Below are 17,126 nucleotides of genomic sequence, written 5' to 3'. Positions count from 1 at the left end.
ATACACACATGTGTGTGTATGTGTGTGTGTGTGTGTGTGTGTGTGTATCTGTGCATGACCATATGCATATATGGTGTATGACCAAATATATGACCTAGGAGATGAATACTCCTAGGCCATATGTATGTATGATGTATGTATGTATGCATGCATGCATGTATGCATGTATGTATGTATGTATGACCTAGGAGTACTCATCTCAAATGATTTAAGCCCTAGAGCTACTGTAAAAGCATTGGCAAAAAGGCATTAATAAGTTTTTGAAGTTCTGGCTGTCACAGCATTCCCAGGGTCAAATGATTGCAAACTAGGCACTCGCAACTATATCATGGCATTGTGCATTCCCACAATTACCATTCATGACCCTCTGCCAATTTCCAAACAAAGTTGATGAGGAAGCCCGTGGAGGGTTACAATGGCGACCATGTGATGTTTTGCTTAATGATGGTGCGGGATTTGCTTAATGAAGTGCCAGAACTGCTGTCACTCAGTGTCAGAATCACACAATGTTACACTTTAAAACCCCATCGCTTAGTGACAGAAATTCCAGTCCCAAGTGTCATCTGAGGGCTACCTGTATATCTATTTTTTAATGAGCATGATCATTATTTTCAAAAATAATTAAATGCAAGGATATTATGTAAGAACTATTGACATTATCCCAATAATATTAAACATATGGTTTGTGGTTTTCATTTTGACACTATGATATTTTAAAATTGTGTAAAATAATGTAAAATACTATTAATGATTATTTCCATGCATACTAGCAAGCATAAAAAAAATGAACAGAGAACCTTTTAAATGGTTATTAAATTGATTCCCTACCTCTCACTGGTGTTTATTAGTTGAAATTATTAGCTAATTCAGAAATGTTTAACAAGTAAATACGTGGAGCATGATAATTTGGCAATGGTGATACAATCAAATAACATGGTTTTAAGAGTAAGTAGGAATCAGATGGGCACATTTAATGATGACACAAAATTATTCAGAATAAATAAGAATTTTAGAAAAGAAAAAACAAACCTCCAAGAAGAAAGTGCATGAAAATACCAAATGCAATTTAAAGTGCAAAAATATAAAAACTTCTACATTATTATACATAAATATACACTGCTCAAAAAAATAAAGGGAACACTTAGACAACACAATGTAACTCCAAGTCAGTCACACTTCTGTGAAATCAAACTGTCCACTTAGGTAGCAACACTGATTGACAATCAATTTCACATGCTGTTGTGCACATGGAATAGACAACAGGTGGAAAGCATAGGCAGTTAGCAAGACATCCCCAATAAAGGAGTGGTTCTGCAGGGGGTGACCACAGACCACTTCTCAGTTCCTATGCTTTCTGGCTGATGGTTTGGTCACTTTTGAATGCTGGCGGTGCTTTCACTCTAGTGGTAGCATGAGACGGAGTCTACAACCCACACAAGTGGCTCAGGTAGTGCAGCTTATCCAGGATGGCACATCAATGCGAGCTGTGGCAAGAAGGTTTGCTGTGTCTGTCAGCGTAGTGTCCAGAGCATGGAGGCGCTACCAGGAGACAGGCCAGTATATCAGGAGACATGGAAGAGGCCGTAGGAGGGCAACAACCCAGGGTCAGGGTTGCTTCTGCCTTTGTGCAAGGAGGGGCAAGAGGAGCACTGCCAGAGCCCTGCAAAATGATCTCCAGCAGGCCACAAATGTGCATGTGGCTGCTCAAACGGTCAGAAACAGACTCCATGAGGGTAGTATGAGGGCCCGACGTCCACAGGTGGGGATTGTGGTTACAGCCCAACACCGTGTAGGACGTTTGGCATTTGCCAGAGAACACCAAGATTGGCAAATTCGCCACTGGCGCCCTGTGCTCCACAGATGAAAGCAGATTCACACTGAGCACACGTGACAGATGTGATAGGGTCTGGAGATGCCATGGAGAACGTTCTGCTGCCTGCAACATCCTCCAGCATAACTGGTTTGGCAGTGGGTCAGTAATGGTGTGGGGTGGCATTTCCTTAGGGGGCCGCACAGCCCTCCATGTGCTCGGCGGAGGTAGCCTGACTGCCATTAGGTACCGAGATGAGATCTGCCGACCCCTTGTGAGACCATATGCTTGTGCAGTTGGCCCTGGGTTCTTCCTAATGCAAGACAATGCTAGACCTCATGTGGCTGGAATGTGTCAGCAGTTCCTGCAAGACAAAGGCATTGATTGACTGGCCCGCCTGTTCCCCAGACCTGAATCCAATTGAGCACATCTGGGACATCGTGACTCGCTCCATCCACCAATGCCACATTGCACCACAGACTGTCCAGGAGTTGGAGGATGCTTTAGTCCAGGTGTGGGAGGAGATCCCTCTGGAGACCATCCACCACCTCATCAGGAGCATGCCCAGACGTTGTAGGGAGGTCATACAGGCACGTGGAGGCCACACACACTACTGAGCCCCATTTTTACTTGTTTTAAGGACATTACATCAAAGTTGGGTCAGCCTATAGTGTTTTTTTCCACTTTAATTTTGAGTGTAACTCCAAATCCAGACCTCCATGGGTTGCTAAATTTGATTTCCAGTCATACTTTTTGTGTGATTTTGTTGTCAGCACATTCAACTATGTAATGAACAAAGTATTTAATAAGAATATTTCATTCATTCAGATCTAGGATGTCTTATTGTTGTGTTCCCTTTATTTTTTTGAGCAGTATATTTATATAGTAAATGTAACATATTCAAAATTATGGAAACTAATGGAAACTTCACTAGCAAAGAGAGACCAGGAAATTGGTCTTAGAAGTGAAGTAAACATCAACCCACAGCTCTTTTAAAAAGCTAAATAGGCCATGTAACATTAGCAAAGAAACCAATACTAAATTTGTCAGTTGTCATGTCTTTAAAACAATCTATGATGCAATCATATTAAAAATTACTATAGAATATTGAATAATTCTACATTATTTTGAATAATGTTGACTGCTGTTTCTCAAAAGAGAAAGATCTGATTTTAAGAATTAAGACAAATTCATGGAGGATGTATAGATAAACCTTGACAATAATAATAATAATAATAATAATAATAATAATAATAATAATAATAATAAAAATAAAAAAATAAAAAAAAACAGCAACAAACTGGTGGGAACATCAGCCTGAAAAAGTCACCGAAAATCAGATGGTCAAGATCTTGTGGGATTTCCGTATACAAACGGACAAAATACTGGCGCATAATACACCAGACATCACACTGGTTGAGAAAAATAAGGTCACAACCATAGACATCGCAATACCAGGTGATAGCAGGGTCGCCGAGAAGGAACATGAAAAAATCGCAAGATACCAGGACTTAAAAATCGAAATTCAACGACTATGGCACAAACCAGCAGTGATAATTCCAGTGGTAATTGGCACACTGGGTGCTATTCCAAAAGCACTGGAATTACATTTAAAACAGTTAAAAATTGACAAAATCACCATTAGTCAAATGCAAAAAGCCGCACTGCTTGGATCTGCACGCATATTATGAAAATACGTTACGACGTCCTAGGCCCCTGGGTGGGGCCCAACTAGTAACCAATGCCAAATCCGGCGAAACAACTGGCCGCTGTGATACAATTGTATAATAATAATCAAAGAGAGTATTTCAAGAAACATGGATTATAAGACAAAGAAGGGAGTTAAAGCCAAGAAATGACAAGCCAAGAAAATGATCTGGATAGGGACTTTCTATTGGATAAGTGTTATGGCCCAGCAGGAGCCGTTGGAGCTGCAAACAGACTCCGATAGCGAGGGATCCTATGAGTCAGGTCTGGAAGATGTGGAGGACCCTGGACAGGGTTCAGACTCTGAGCAGGGACCAGAGAGGATGGTTGTCCACCAGGAGGCGCCTGAGGCATGGAGCAGCGGTGAAAGCCAAAGGGAGTTGGTCCCTGACGTCAGGTCCTGGAGCAGTGGGGAGGAGCTAAGGGAGTTGGTTCCGGACGCCAGGCAAAGATGGGCAGATAAGCGCCGACAGCAACTACGGAGATATAGAAGATAATTGGGGACAGGTGGTTGTGATTAGGCTCCTCCCAAGAGAGTATATAAGAAGAGACTTTGGGAGAAGGCTGTTTGCAGGACTCAACTATTATACTACAGCTGGAGAAGCTCTGGTGTGTATTTTTTATCTGAGGAAGTCTGTGTTGCTTGACAAAGTCTTGTCAGTGTGTTAATTTACTGTGAATAAATTGTTCAGCAGTAATCTTGTGTCGGCGTGACTCACCGTACGGAGGGAGGTCAGAACAGATTAGCGTATTGCCCTCAACAATCAGGGTCCTCATTTTACCGATCTCGGAAGGATGGAAGGCTGAGTCAACCTTGAACCCCATCAGGATTGAATTCCAGATTGTGGGCAGAGTTAGCCTGCAGTACTGCATTCTAATCACCGTGCCATCACGGTTCTTGTTACAGGAGTATTTCTCCAAAATTTGCTTCGGAAGATTGGAAAATTATCCAGAGCCATTTTTAAGGGGAAAAATTCCCTCATCTGTAGGATTCATTCACTAAACTTCCAGTGGCATCCCTCTAAAAAGTCAGAGGACGGTTTCAGTAATGATATTTGTTCTTAAGAGATAAAGGAAGTATTCAATAAGTGAATGAAAATCCAAAGTTTGTTTCCAATCTCTGAGCAAAGATATGACTCCTACAAATTTCTAAGCAGGAGTGTGGGATGTTTTTTCTAAAGCTAAAAACAGAATTTTGTACACTTTCTTAGAAGAAAATACAATATTGTGATAGTCTAAAAATACTAGGTGGGAAAAAAATCTGGTATCATTTTGTTTGCAGTTTAAAATCAACATAATTCATAATTCATAAAAACAACGATAATTTTCTAAGGTACTTAAAAAAAGAATAGTTTTGAAAGACAAATACATATAAACTTTCCTTTTCCTTTTTAATTTCCTGTCCAGCACTACACAGGAAACCCGTGCTGTAATAATAGCTCCCTCTTTTGCTATACAAAAGAGATCTTTCCTTTAGAGATCTTGTTTCAAGCCTTCCGATTTACTACCTCAGCATTTGTACTCTATAAAAAGCAGAATAATGTTTTACCTTGGCTAGATGAGTGTTGATCCACTTTGTGAATGTCCGCTTTTGCACAGATTCTTGTTCATCTTAAAAAGGAACAAAAATGAAAAATGAAAATTTTTCAGATACATTTCTTTATCTCATGATTCTGACATAGTCAATTCAGCTCTTTCTGATGCATAAAAGTAAGAACAGAGGAAGGTGGCCTATGGCCTCCACAGTTTTTGATGTCAGTACTGCTACAGGTAATCCTCGACTAGTAACCAGTCACTTAACAACAGATTTATTTCATTCTTCTTCTTTTCCAATTATATACATCGCTGTTCTAAGTATATATTATCTATTATCTATTATACCAATATTTATAGGTCTATAATTTACATTGTATCAATATTCATTCATATATATATATATATATATATATATATATATATATATATATATATATATATATATATATATATATATATATATACCTTAATATAACTCTTAAATAACCTTTATGTATAATCTTTACATCTATTCTCTAGCCATTTATATCATATGTCCCAAATCATAGAATATTCCGTTTCTCCTCTGTCTTTTAATTCCATAGTTAACCTGTCCATCTCTGCACACTGAAGCACCTTTTTTATCACCATTATGTAATTATGAGTGCTACTGATACTGGAGCACTGTAAAGATTGAAAATGTGGTGTAAATGATGAAATATGTTCAATAAAAACATTAAAAAACCCAACAGATTTAACTTATAACAGACTTTCCTAGAGCTACCTACGACCCATGAATTTATAATGGTTGCACACACTACTGTAGAGTCTGCAATGCCCCAACATTCTGTGCCTTGTCACAGCTCTATGGCAGCCATTTTCCTCAAACGGGTGACATTAAAATATGTTAAAGGATTTACTGCAAGCCTTTAAGCCAGGGGTGTCAAACTCACATCATCACAGAAGCATCATGTGACGTATCAGGACTTTTTTCACCTTTACTAAACTGGGCATGCCAGCATGGTCAGCCCATGATGCATCCGGCCTGTGGGTCGGGAGTTTGACAGCCCTGCTTTAAGCAAAATCACAACTGAATTAACCACAGCTACAGAACATTTTAGTTGGTCCTATATCAGGCTGAGTTATTTATTTTACCTTGCTTTTATTTAAACTGAATAAACTACAGCTAGGGGATTTAGACCACATACTAAACGAAAACCAAATAGGCTGCAAAATAGTTGTATTATTACAGTATCAGATAACAGGTCATGAATAGAAGAATATTATTGCAGCAACCAACAACTTGTCACTAAAAATGATTAAGCTTGAGATCTTAACATCCTGCTCATATTTAGCTATCATTCATCAGAAAAGCACTTGCTGAGTTCCTCCATGTAAGAAATTTTGTTCTCATTCATAAGAAGTCCTATTTTGAGTTCCTTAAATAATTTCCTTGTGTGTGACCATCAGCTTTTTATATACCATTTGATAGCTGCATTCCCTAGGGATGGCTGTTGGTTTAACTTCACTTTGAAGTTAGACAAAGCTTTTTACATCCACAGGGGGTGATGCCAAGTTGGTTTTCCTTGAAAAATTGGGGTCTACCAGCTTATCCTCAGAATTCTGAGAAACACACTGTTCCCAAATTTTCTTCTGACAAGAGACAAAATAAAATCTACTTTCTGAAGCAGCTTGTCTAATATTACTGTCATTTTGATATAATGCCTGGACGTTTTCCAACACTTGGGCAATGTTGTGCTATCCATCCTCAATTAACTGCTTGAAGGTCACAACCACAATGAAGTGCATTTGAGGGGAGTATCCATCGTTTCTTTTCTCAGAAAAGTATATAAGTAGATAAAAGAAGATAACACCAGTACAGAGAGTGTGTGATTGGGATTTTGACTAATTAAAAGGGTAAAAATCAACCATGACCATTTTCATTCATTCACTTCTGCAATTGTTCTCAGTCTTTCCTATCTTAAGCTAGCATCTCTATCAAACTGAAACAAAACAAAAACAAAAAATGAAATCACTTGGTTATAATTTCAATAATTAACCCTATACCCTACCAAGATTTCCTATGAATCCTACCTTGGATAAACATATAACTGATGCAGGGGTATCAAACTGGTGGTCGGCAGGCTGGATGTATCACACACAGGCCTCACCCACCCCAGCTCCGTGAATAGGAAAACTGTCACAAAACATCATGTGATGGCAACGTGATGCCGTGACTTTGACACCTGTGATTTAAAGTCGCTGCCTTAATGTACAATATCCCAGCACATTTTCAGAGTTCAAAAGCCAAGTAACGAATTAGATGAACTAACTGAACAAGCAGCATGCACAAAAAGAAAATCACATTTGTCCCCTCCCAATTTATTCTTTTGTTTTTATGGCAGACAATTATTTAGATGTTGAATAGACACATTAAAATCTCCTTCCAGTCAAGTTTAGCTCCTTATGATTGTATACTTCCACACAGTTTTCATGGCACCAATACAGAAGTGATATATGTATTTCTGGGATGTTGTTAATGTAGTATTTATTAATGGTCTGCCATAAATAGGTCTAGCCCTGCTTAGCTTTCTGAGGTCCATGAAAGCCTCCATGAGTAAAATTGCATGCTATTAAATCCGTAGAACCTCTATTACAGGTAGAACTCGACTTATAACAGTAACTGAGCCCGGAATTATGGCTGTAAATCATCACAATCATTAAGTATGGGGTGACGCAGGGCTTGGTCCTGTCCCCCCCTCCTGTTTAACATCTACAGAAAGCCACTGGGTGAGATCATTCGGCGGCACGGGATAAAGTACCATCAATATGCGGATGATACACAGTTGTATCTGTTCGCCCTGTGCCAACTCAGTGAAGCGGTTGAAGTGATGTGTCAGTGCCTGGAGGCTGTCAGGGTCTGGATGGGTGTGAACAAGCTTGCACTCAATCCCGACAAGACCGAGTGGCTTGTGTTTTTCCCTCCCAAAGATTGGCCTTGTATTCCATCTCTCAGGCTGGGGGGTGAAATTATATGCCCCTCAGACACGGTTCGCAATTTGGGAGTCCTCCTGGACCCACAGCTGACTTTAGAACACCATCTGTCGGCTGTGACCAGGGGGACATTTGCCCAGGTTCGCCTGGTGCACCAATTGCGTCCCTACCTGAACCGGGAGGCTCTCAGAACAGTCACTCACGCCCTTGTGACCTCAAGACTGGACTACTGTAATGCACTCTACATGGGGCAGCCCTTGAAGAGCATTCGGAGACTTCAGCTTGTCCAGAATGCAGCCGCGCGAGCGATTGTGAGTGCACCTCGGTACACCCACGTTACACCTATCCTCCGCGAGCTGCACTGGCTGCCTGTTGGACTCTGGATGCGCTTCAAGGTGCTCGTCGTTACTTTTAAAGCCCTACATGGTATTGGACCTGGGTACTTGAGAGACCGCCTCCTGCCAATTACCTCCCTACGACCAATCAGATCCCACAGATTAGGCCTCCTCCGGATACCATCAGCTAGCCAATGTCGACTGTTGACCTCTGTCGACCTCTGTGGCTGCTCTGGCCCTCTGGAACGATCTCCCTGTGGAGATTCGGACCCTCACCACCCTTCAGGCTTTCAGCAAAGCCGTCAAGACCTGGCTGTTCCAGCAGGCCTGGGGCTGATGAGTTCCCAGCCCCACTTGAATTGTTGCGATAGTTGTGTAGTTTTTGTTCTTGTATCTTGTTTTTGTTTGGTTTGTTTTTTTGTATTTCCCCCTTCCCCACTTGTTTGTTAGCCGCCCTGAGTCCCTCGGGAATAAGGCGGCATACAAGTATAATAAACATAACATAACAAGTAGGTCATTAATTATGACCCAATGTTATGACCTGTTTGCAGTGGTTGTTAAATGAATCCATTTTACCTAATGGACATTTTTTGCCAGAAACTGGAAATAAATTCCAGAAACTGGTAAAAACCATCGGAGATTGCAGTTGTGTGACAATAGGCCACTGCAAATAGCCCAAAAGACAAGCTGGTTTGCCAAGTGCCCAAAATGTGACTACGTGGTGTGTGGGGCCAAGATAACTTCAAAGTAGATCATAAGTAGTGTTGGGGGAAAGGCTGTTGTAACTTTGAATGATCACTAAGCAACCGGTCATACGTCAATAATTGTCTGTATAAAACAGTGTTTTTCAACCACTGTGCTGCGGCACACTAGTGTGCCGTGACATAGTGTAAGGTGTGCCGTGGGAAAATTACTTTATATATAAAGTATATATATATATATATATATATATATATATATATATATATATATATATATATATATATATATATATATATATATATATATATATATATATATATATATATATATATATATATATATGACTATATATAGTCAATATAGGGACAGAGTTAATTTTTTTTAACATTTTCTAATGGTGGTGTGCCTCGTGATTTTTTTCATGAAAAAAGTGTGCCTTTGCACAAAAAAGGTTGAAAAACACTGGTATAAAACACAGAGACTACTATCATGCTTCTTTCTATTTCAGAGCAAAATGGAAAACAAAACAAAAAAACCCTAAACTACTTTTTTCCTGAACACACTGCATTTGTTTTATTGACTTTGGTACTTTGAAAACTCTCCTATAAACAGACTCTAAATGAGACACAAGATCTTTACCAAGGAAACCAGAGAAATTCCTTTCTAGGTGTTGCCATGACAATAAGTGTCTCTATCATTGTTTTCATTCTTGGCTTTTCAGCAAAGAGAGCAAGTTTCACAGGTTTTTCTTTCCTGACTAATAACATTGCATCCATAACCTGTTCAGTTGATAATGATCTCGATATAATTGGGTCCTGAAATACGCAGGTAAGAATTTTAAAAATATAGTTCTTGCCTTGAACTCATAAGAGACCTTAATGCTGGGAAGGGAAAATAGCAAACCAATGAAAGAGAATCTAGTAAAATACACTAACAAAAATGAAGACAAATACCCCCCAAATCATGTTTTTATATTATAATGTTTCTAATAATTTAACAAATATCTTCTGTTTGAGGATTGGAACTGTGATGACGAACCTATGGCATGCGTGCCAAAGGTGGCACGCAGAGCCCTCTCTGCAGGCACACGATCCATTGCCCCAGCTCCTCTCTACTGTGCATGTGTGCACGTGCCCCACTGACCAGATGGTTTTTGGATCTCTGTCGCGCATGCCTGGGGTGGCAGGGTGCATGCGGGGAGTTGCATGTGCATGCGTGGGGGGATGGCAGGGGGTGCGAGGGGGTCATGTGTGCATGCACAGGAGGGTACGGGGGCAGGGTTGCCCATGCATTGCATTATGGGTGCACATGAAAGTTTTTGGCATGCAACGACAAAAAGGTTAGCCATCACTGGTATATAATGTCACACAGAATCAAGGCTTATTCTGGAAAATAATGACTGAATGAGTAACTCTTGTTCTGAGTACCTTACACAATTATTTTCATAAGAAAAATAATGCCCTTAATTTTTAACACCCAATTGTAATCCAATACTTTGGCTTAATATATCAGAGTGGAATGGTTAAAAGACATGAAACTGAAGTTAAGCTTCAGCTGGTCCAGAATGCAATATCAGACACTCCATGGTCCACCCATATAACACTGCAGCCATGTGAGCTGTATTGATCTGGCACCATGCTTCCAGGTGCAGTTCATGGTGCTGGTTGTCCTGTGTGGCATGAGAACAAGTGACGTGCAGGAACACTTCTCAATGGTTCCTGTCCATCGCAACAGATTTGGCAGAATGGGCATGCTCTAGGCCCCATTGGTGAAACAGACACTTGTTGAGTCCTTAGAAGAATCGCTGTTGTGTGGAATAACATCCCTTTCTCTGGCAGCCCCATCTCTGCTTGCCTTTTAGAAGATCACAAAGCTCTGGATCTTGCTCCAAGCAAAAATTATGAGCCAGGAAATTAATGGACTTCTGGAGCGTGTGTGTATATCATTTATGGTACCTCAGTGTATTTTGTTTCCTGTAAAGGATTGTGACTTTGGTCCTGGTTTTATCTTTGTTCATTACCTGGATGCTTTGTTCAAATGGCAGCCAAATAAACATGCTAAATGCATAAAACTCTGCCAAGTCAGTGTTGATTTCTGACAACTACCTGGATGAATCCCTGCAGCTTTTTTGGCAAGATTTTGTCCTTGCCTTATTCCTATGGCTGAGTGAATGATGGCTCAAGGTCACCCAGCTGGCTTCTTGCCAAAGGTGGGACTAAAACGTATGGCTCCCAGTTCTCAGCTAAATGCCTTTATCACTGACTCATATATAGCAATATTGATGGCATTTTTATTGAGCTGTAGAGAATGTGGTTGTCCCAAGAACAGTTTACTATTTGAGATAAAATTGTAAGTTGGTGAAGCACTAGTAAGTTAATTTAAATCAGCACTGGCTAAATACATGAATATGATACTCATGCTGCTTTTACTCAATGATTACTCTGGATATCTTCCAGCTTTCTGCAAATGAAGCTTATTATGTAATATATTCACAGCATAATAAAAAGAAATTGAGAAACTGCCACCAAAAATTTGGGTGTGTATTTTGAATTCCAATGTGTAAACTCTAAAGTAAATTAATTTTAGAAAACAATTATTTCTTCCCCTTTTCTAACAATACAAATAGGATTCTACTGCATTCGATACTATATTTAATGTGGTTACATTCTGGTAATAGTTAAGCATGAATTAACATTGTTAATTCTTAATCAGAAATGAGTGGGTTGTAAAAATATTTGAATGAACAATCCACCTTCCTATTATTGAGAACTGGCGAAATCAATGATTACTACCCATTGATGGAATCAAATAAACAAGGGAAAGCGTTTCTTTTGCCTAGGAAGAATTTTACTCTGGGATTTTCAACATTAGAAGTTGAAGGTACATGGAAGAAGTGGCACAATAGCAAAAAAAAAAAAATTATATTCCACATTCATCCTAAATTTTAACTTTTGCTTAACTACACACACTCTTCTCTAGATTTTCTGTATGCACAAGTAAGTATCAATAGAAGAGAATATTTTTAACTCATGGTTGAACTGTGGAGTCCTTAGTACTCTAGCCCATTATCTTTGCTATTATCAACTTCTGGTTAAAAGTATTTTATCTCTTCTATTGTATTTGCTCTATTTACAACTCAAGAATGTATTGAAATTATTTGAAGTACAGCTTAATTTTTAATGGAACTTTGTTTTAAAATGCTATTTTGATAGATTCATAAGTGCCCATTACCCTGTCTAAATAATAGTATCCTATTATTTTGAGGTTATTATTACCAATTACAAATTAATTCATTGTTTTTAAAAATGGGAGTTTGAACAAAAACATGGAATATTGTGAAGCGTATTAGGTGAAAATATATCAGCATAGGTTATTTTTTCCCTTCACTTTATTTTCTGATACAGGTAGTCCTTGACTTACAAAATTCATTTAGTGATCATTTGAAGTTACAGCAGCACTTAAAAAGTAACTTATGACCATTTTTCACACAACCATTGTAGCACCCCCATGGTCACATGATCAAAATTCAGAAGCTTGGCAAATGACTCATATTTATGATGGTTGTAGAATCCTGGGTCATGTGACCACCTTTTACAATCTTCTAACAAGGAACCCAGCTGGGTTCACTTAACAACTGTGGCAAGAAAGGTCATAAAATGGAGCAGTATTTACTTAACTGTCTTGCTTAGCAATAAACATTTTGGGCTCAATTGTGATCATAAGTCAAGGCCTACCTTTACTGGGATACAGAAATTATACACCATTAAAAACCATGCTCTTCAATAATCTGGAATTCTAGGCTAAAAAAGTTATGTATAAATGCATAAAAAGCCATTCTTCACCATAGCTCTGACACAATGCTGATATATTTTAGGTAACTTATATGAATTGATAAACAGCCTGTTTCTAAGTAGCAATAATGATTCACAGAAGGCAGAATGATTTTATAGAATTTCCTGTGTTGCTGGAAACAAAGCCAATCAAACCACAACTCATAGTCAGGATATAGTTGTTGCCCACTTTCACAGACCAGCAAGAAATAAAAAGATTTGCAGCCAGGATCGTGCAAACTGGTAGTAGCGGCGGCGGGAAGTTGCTCCCACCCGCTTCTGTGCAAGTGCAGATGCGTTGCACACGTGAGCATGCCCAAACCAGTAGTAAAAAAAATGGCAACCTACCACTGTGTGTAGCACATGGTACAATTTAATAATGGCAAACATGCATGTCTACTTTAGCTTCCTTATACTTCTTTTACTTACCCCTCAAACTATAGAGGGCTAAATAGCTTTGACAATCAAAACATAAATCATATCATGTAACATAAATGAACACTTCAAAGAAACTGCATTCCAAGAAAAACAGAACTGAAAGTCCTATTATATAGAATTTTGATAACCTTGGAACAGTAGTGATCAAATAATATTTAAAGAAACATTTTAGTTTAGCTGTAGTATATTTAAAATAGTTAAAATAAACACAATAGTTATGATATTTTATTTACTTTTTATTTATATATTACATTTCTATGCTGACCAGCTCACTGAGGTGACTCTGATGGATATAGTTCTGCTTCCTCATCATTTCTTCATACTTATATGCGTTTTTTTAAAATATCATCTGGACTATTAAGAAATTCCTTTCTCCATGTAGAGTGTTAAGACAGCAAGCTATACATAACAAAGGGTCACAACTACGAAAAAGAGGATAGAATGAAACCAAATACTGTATTCTGTAATATTTCCAGTCAACATCTATGAATGCAAAAAGCTATACTGTTTGAAAACATCTATAATATGACAGCCATCAGCCTCATATTTTAAGTATTAAGCATAAGCAGAATGCAAGTATGGCTTGTTAAATAAGCTACATAATACATATAACACACTAGTCAAAATGAATCATATCACATCACAGTTTAATACAATCTGCCAAATAACAGATAAACATTATCCTTTTTTTATAGAATCACAAGAGGGGACTTCATCTGAAACCAGACCATTGGGCCATCTAAATCAGTCAGGTTTCTCTACAACATCAACAGTTTTCAATATCAGATGACATTCACATTTGCCAATATAGTATCCTCCAGATGTCTAGGCTTCCCATTCCTATTCATTCCCAGCTACCATCCTTCAATTTATAACCATGCTGGGATTTTTGAAGGTTAAAGTCAAACATATCTGGACGACACCAAATATGGAAAATTGGAAATTGGGCTTCATTTTTAAGAGACAAGAAGGGCATTTTGAATGTTGAAATGAAACAAGAAATTAATAGAAAGCAGTGTTAAAGTTAAAATTTTTCTAATTTCTGAGCAATCTTCAAAAGTGGTAGCAGCCTAAAAAGCACATTTCCCTGTCTATATTATATTTAACAAAAGCATGGCTTACAATGGCTGCATTTTTTTTAAACAAGTAAAGGTCACAACAGACATGTCAATCAAACGTTTGAAAGACATGCATGGTATTTATAAATATTTTATCATTGACCAATAATACCAAACCCAGTCGCATGCTCAGTTACTAAATTCATCAAGGGGGTTGGGGGAGGATTCATAAAAGATGCTCTCAACATAAATAAAAGCAATCACAGACCTGTCTCTATTATTTTATTTTGGCCAGTAAGCCTAATGCATGTTTGGTCAACTTGATTATTGCCCTAGTGGTAAAAATTCTGATAAAAATTGTAATGGCTGTGCATGTGATCAATTCACATTGGTGAATGGATGAGTTGCAACATCTGCAGATATACGTAGGGAACAGCAGAAGCACTCTTGACTTCTGGACCAGAGAGAACTGAGAATTATTATTTAAATTACCTAAGGTAGGGTGTATCCCTTGTAAAGATGCTGCCGCTGCCTGCAATGCTAATGTGATGCCAGATTTGCTGTGTGGTATAGCTGCATCTATTCACTGTTCAAGTGCCAGTCATGTTCATTTGTATGTTTAATTTTACAAAGTCATAACCTATCCAGTATTTTCTCAACAAAATTGAACTTCATAGTGCTGTCTGGAATATCATTTGTGAGACAGTTAGGATTCTGAGTTTCCTAACAACTACCGTATACTTTTTCACTTCTCAGTGTTAAAAGATTTCTCTGAATACATTAGTTATTTGAAGACAAGCTGTTCTTTCAGTATTTAGCTAATGTGGGAAAGTACTCTTTCTTATTGTCAGTGTTAGAAAAGCAAACAGTGTTTCATAAACAAACATGCCCAAACATGTCTTCCTGGACATAATACCATGTTAGGCAGAGCACAGATATTTTATGCTTCTATTGTATAGCTTTCAGTACTTCAGAGCTTTGTTAGCACTCCATGTATAATTTCTTATCAGCACTGATTTATTTTTCATACAGAATATGATGGATTTAATCTTTCATAATAGAATACTTCCTTGGATAATACAATGCCACATCATTAAAGTATCTGACCCTCTGTGTCTAAAAGTAGATGGAACTGGGGAAAAGGGGAAATAAAAGAAATGGTACCTTAGAAATAGATTAAGCATGGTACATTTGTAAATGGCTAATCATCTTAGCAGTTCTATAAAATATAACATGAGATGAAAAGAAAATCATTCAAGATATACTGAATCAGCCACCATGGAAATATATATTTAGTTCAACAAGTTTAATGCTCAATTAGATGCCTTTCTGTAGGTAAAGAACGTTGGTCTTACCGAAACGTGTCTTTTAAGGGGAAGAGAGGGAGTGGTCATGTATGGGTATTCTCAAAGCCTGATTGGTCCAAAGACTGAGAGCAAACTCTTAAATACTGGTGCCTTCCAATCCTAGCCCAGTTTCCTCGAAGGCAAACGGTAGAACTGAAACAACAAAAACAACAACAACCCCCCGGAAATCACCAGGGCCCTCCTCTTGGCCCCAAGAAAAACACCCAAGGTGGGTTGTAACCACTCCCTCTCTTCCCCTTAAAAGACACGTTCAGGTAAGACCAATGTTCTTTTTCCAGTGGAAGAGAGGGAGTGGTTACGTGTGGGACATACCCAAGCTTAGTCCCAGGGAGGGAGAACCAACTCAACAACTAAGGCCCAAGGGGAGCATCAGCCGCCACCCTCTGCAGCACCCTCCAACCAAAGGACACGTTCGCCGAAGCGAAGGCATCCAAACGATAATGTCGGATGAAAGGCGTTGGGGAAGCCCAAGCGGCTGCCTGACAAATGTATTCAAAGGGGGCCCTCATGGCCCACGCCGCCGTGGTCATGGCACTTCTAGTCGAATGGGCCGTTATCCCAGATGGAGCCGGGTGACCAGCTACCCCATAGGCCTCCACAATGGCCTGACGCAGCCAACGGCCAATGGTGGCCGAGGACACCCTGGTCCCCAATGTCCACAGCTGGAACGAAACAAACAAGGCCTCCATCCTGTGGACCGCTGCGGTCTGCCGGAGATAAATGCGTAGCGCGCGGCGCACATCCAAACAGTGCCAGTCTCTCCCTGTCATTGGAAGGACCCGGGCAAAAATCAGGCAGGACGATCTCCTGCACCCTATGGAAAGGAATGTTCACCTTCGGAATGAAGGTAGGATCAAGGCGGAGCACCACCGTCCTGATGAAAATGACAGAGGTCATCCCTGGAAGAAAGGGCGCCCAGTTTCGAAATCAACCGGGCGGAGGTAACCGCCATCAGAAAGGCCACCTCAAGGGACAACAACCGCAGATGAACAGACCGGAGAGGCTCAAAGGGAGGCCCCGTCAATGCCCTGAGAACTAGGGGAAGATCCCCCGTGGGGAACCTATGGACAGGGGGAGGCCGAAGATTAGCCGTCCCCTTCAGAAAACACTGGATCAGAGGAACATGAGAGAGGGAGGAAGACCCCACACCCAAGACCGAAGACAAAGCCGCCACCTGACGGCGCAGAGTATTCTGTGACAGCCCATCATCCAAGCCCTTCTGCCCTGACGGGGGAAATGCCAAGAGGAGAACACCACCGGACAAAGGCCACCCAGGTGGAGTTATAGATGCGGGTCGTCGACAGGCGCCTAGATGCCTCGATGGTACGAATGACCTCAGAGGACAGGTTAGCCCCCCTCAGGAGCCGCCG

General features: G+C 39.8%; 1 protein-coding gene across 3 annotated transcripts in view; it reads right to left on the bottom strand.

The window, feature by feature from the left end:
- The window catches only part of SYNE1 (spectrin repeat containing nuclear envelope protein 1), a 373,011-nt gene that overhangs the window by 312,318 nt on the left and 43,567 nt on the right, over window positions 1–17,126 (bottom strand). For all 3 annotated transcript variants that reach the window (XM_087718281.1, XM_087718279.1, XM_087718280.1), the window contains exon 3: window positions 5,067–5,128. In XM_087718281.1, coding sequence (XP_087574407.1) covers window positions 5,067–5,128 — 62 coding nt within the window. The remainder of the gene's footprint in view (window positions 1–5,066; window positions 5,129–17,126) is intronic.

This window comes from Thamnophis sirtalis, unplaced genomic scaffold, assembly GCF_051295495.1.
Source record: "Thamnophis sirtalis isolate CommonGarterSnake01/CBP01778 unplaced genomic scaffold, rThaSir2_p1.2 scaffold_6, whole genome shotgun sequence".
Classification (NCBI taxonomy): Eukaryota; Metazoa; Chordata; class Lepidosauria; order Squamata; family Natricidae; genus Thamnophis; species Thamnophis sirtalis.
The sequence above is the reverse complement of the archived record's forward strand: the minus strand, read 5'-3'. Positions and strand labels throughout refer to the sequence as shown.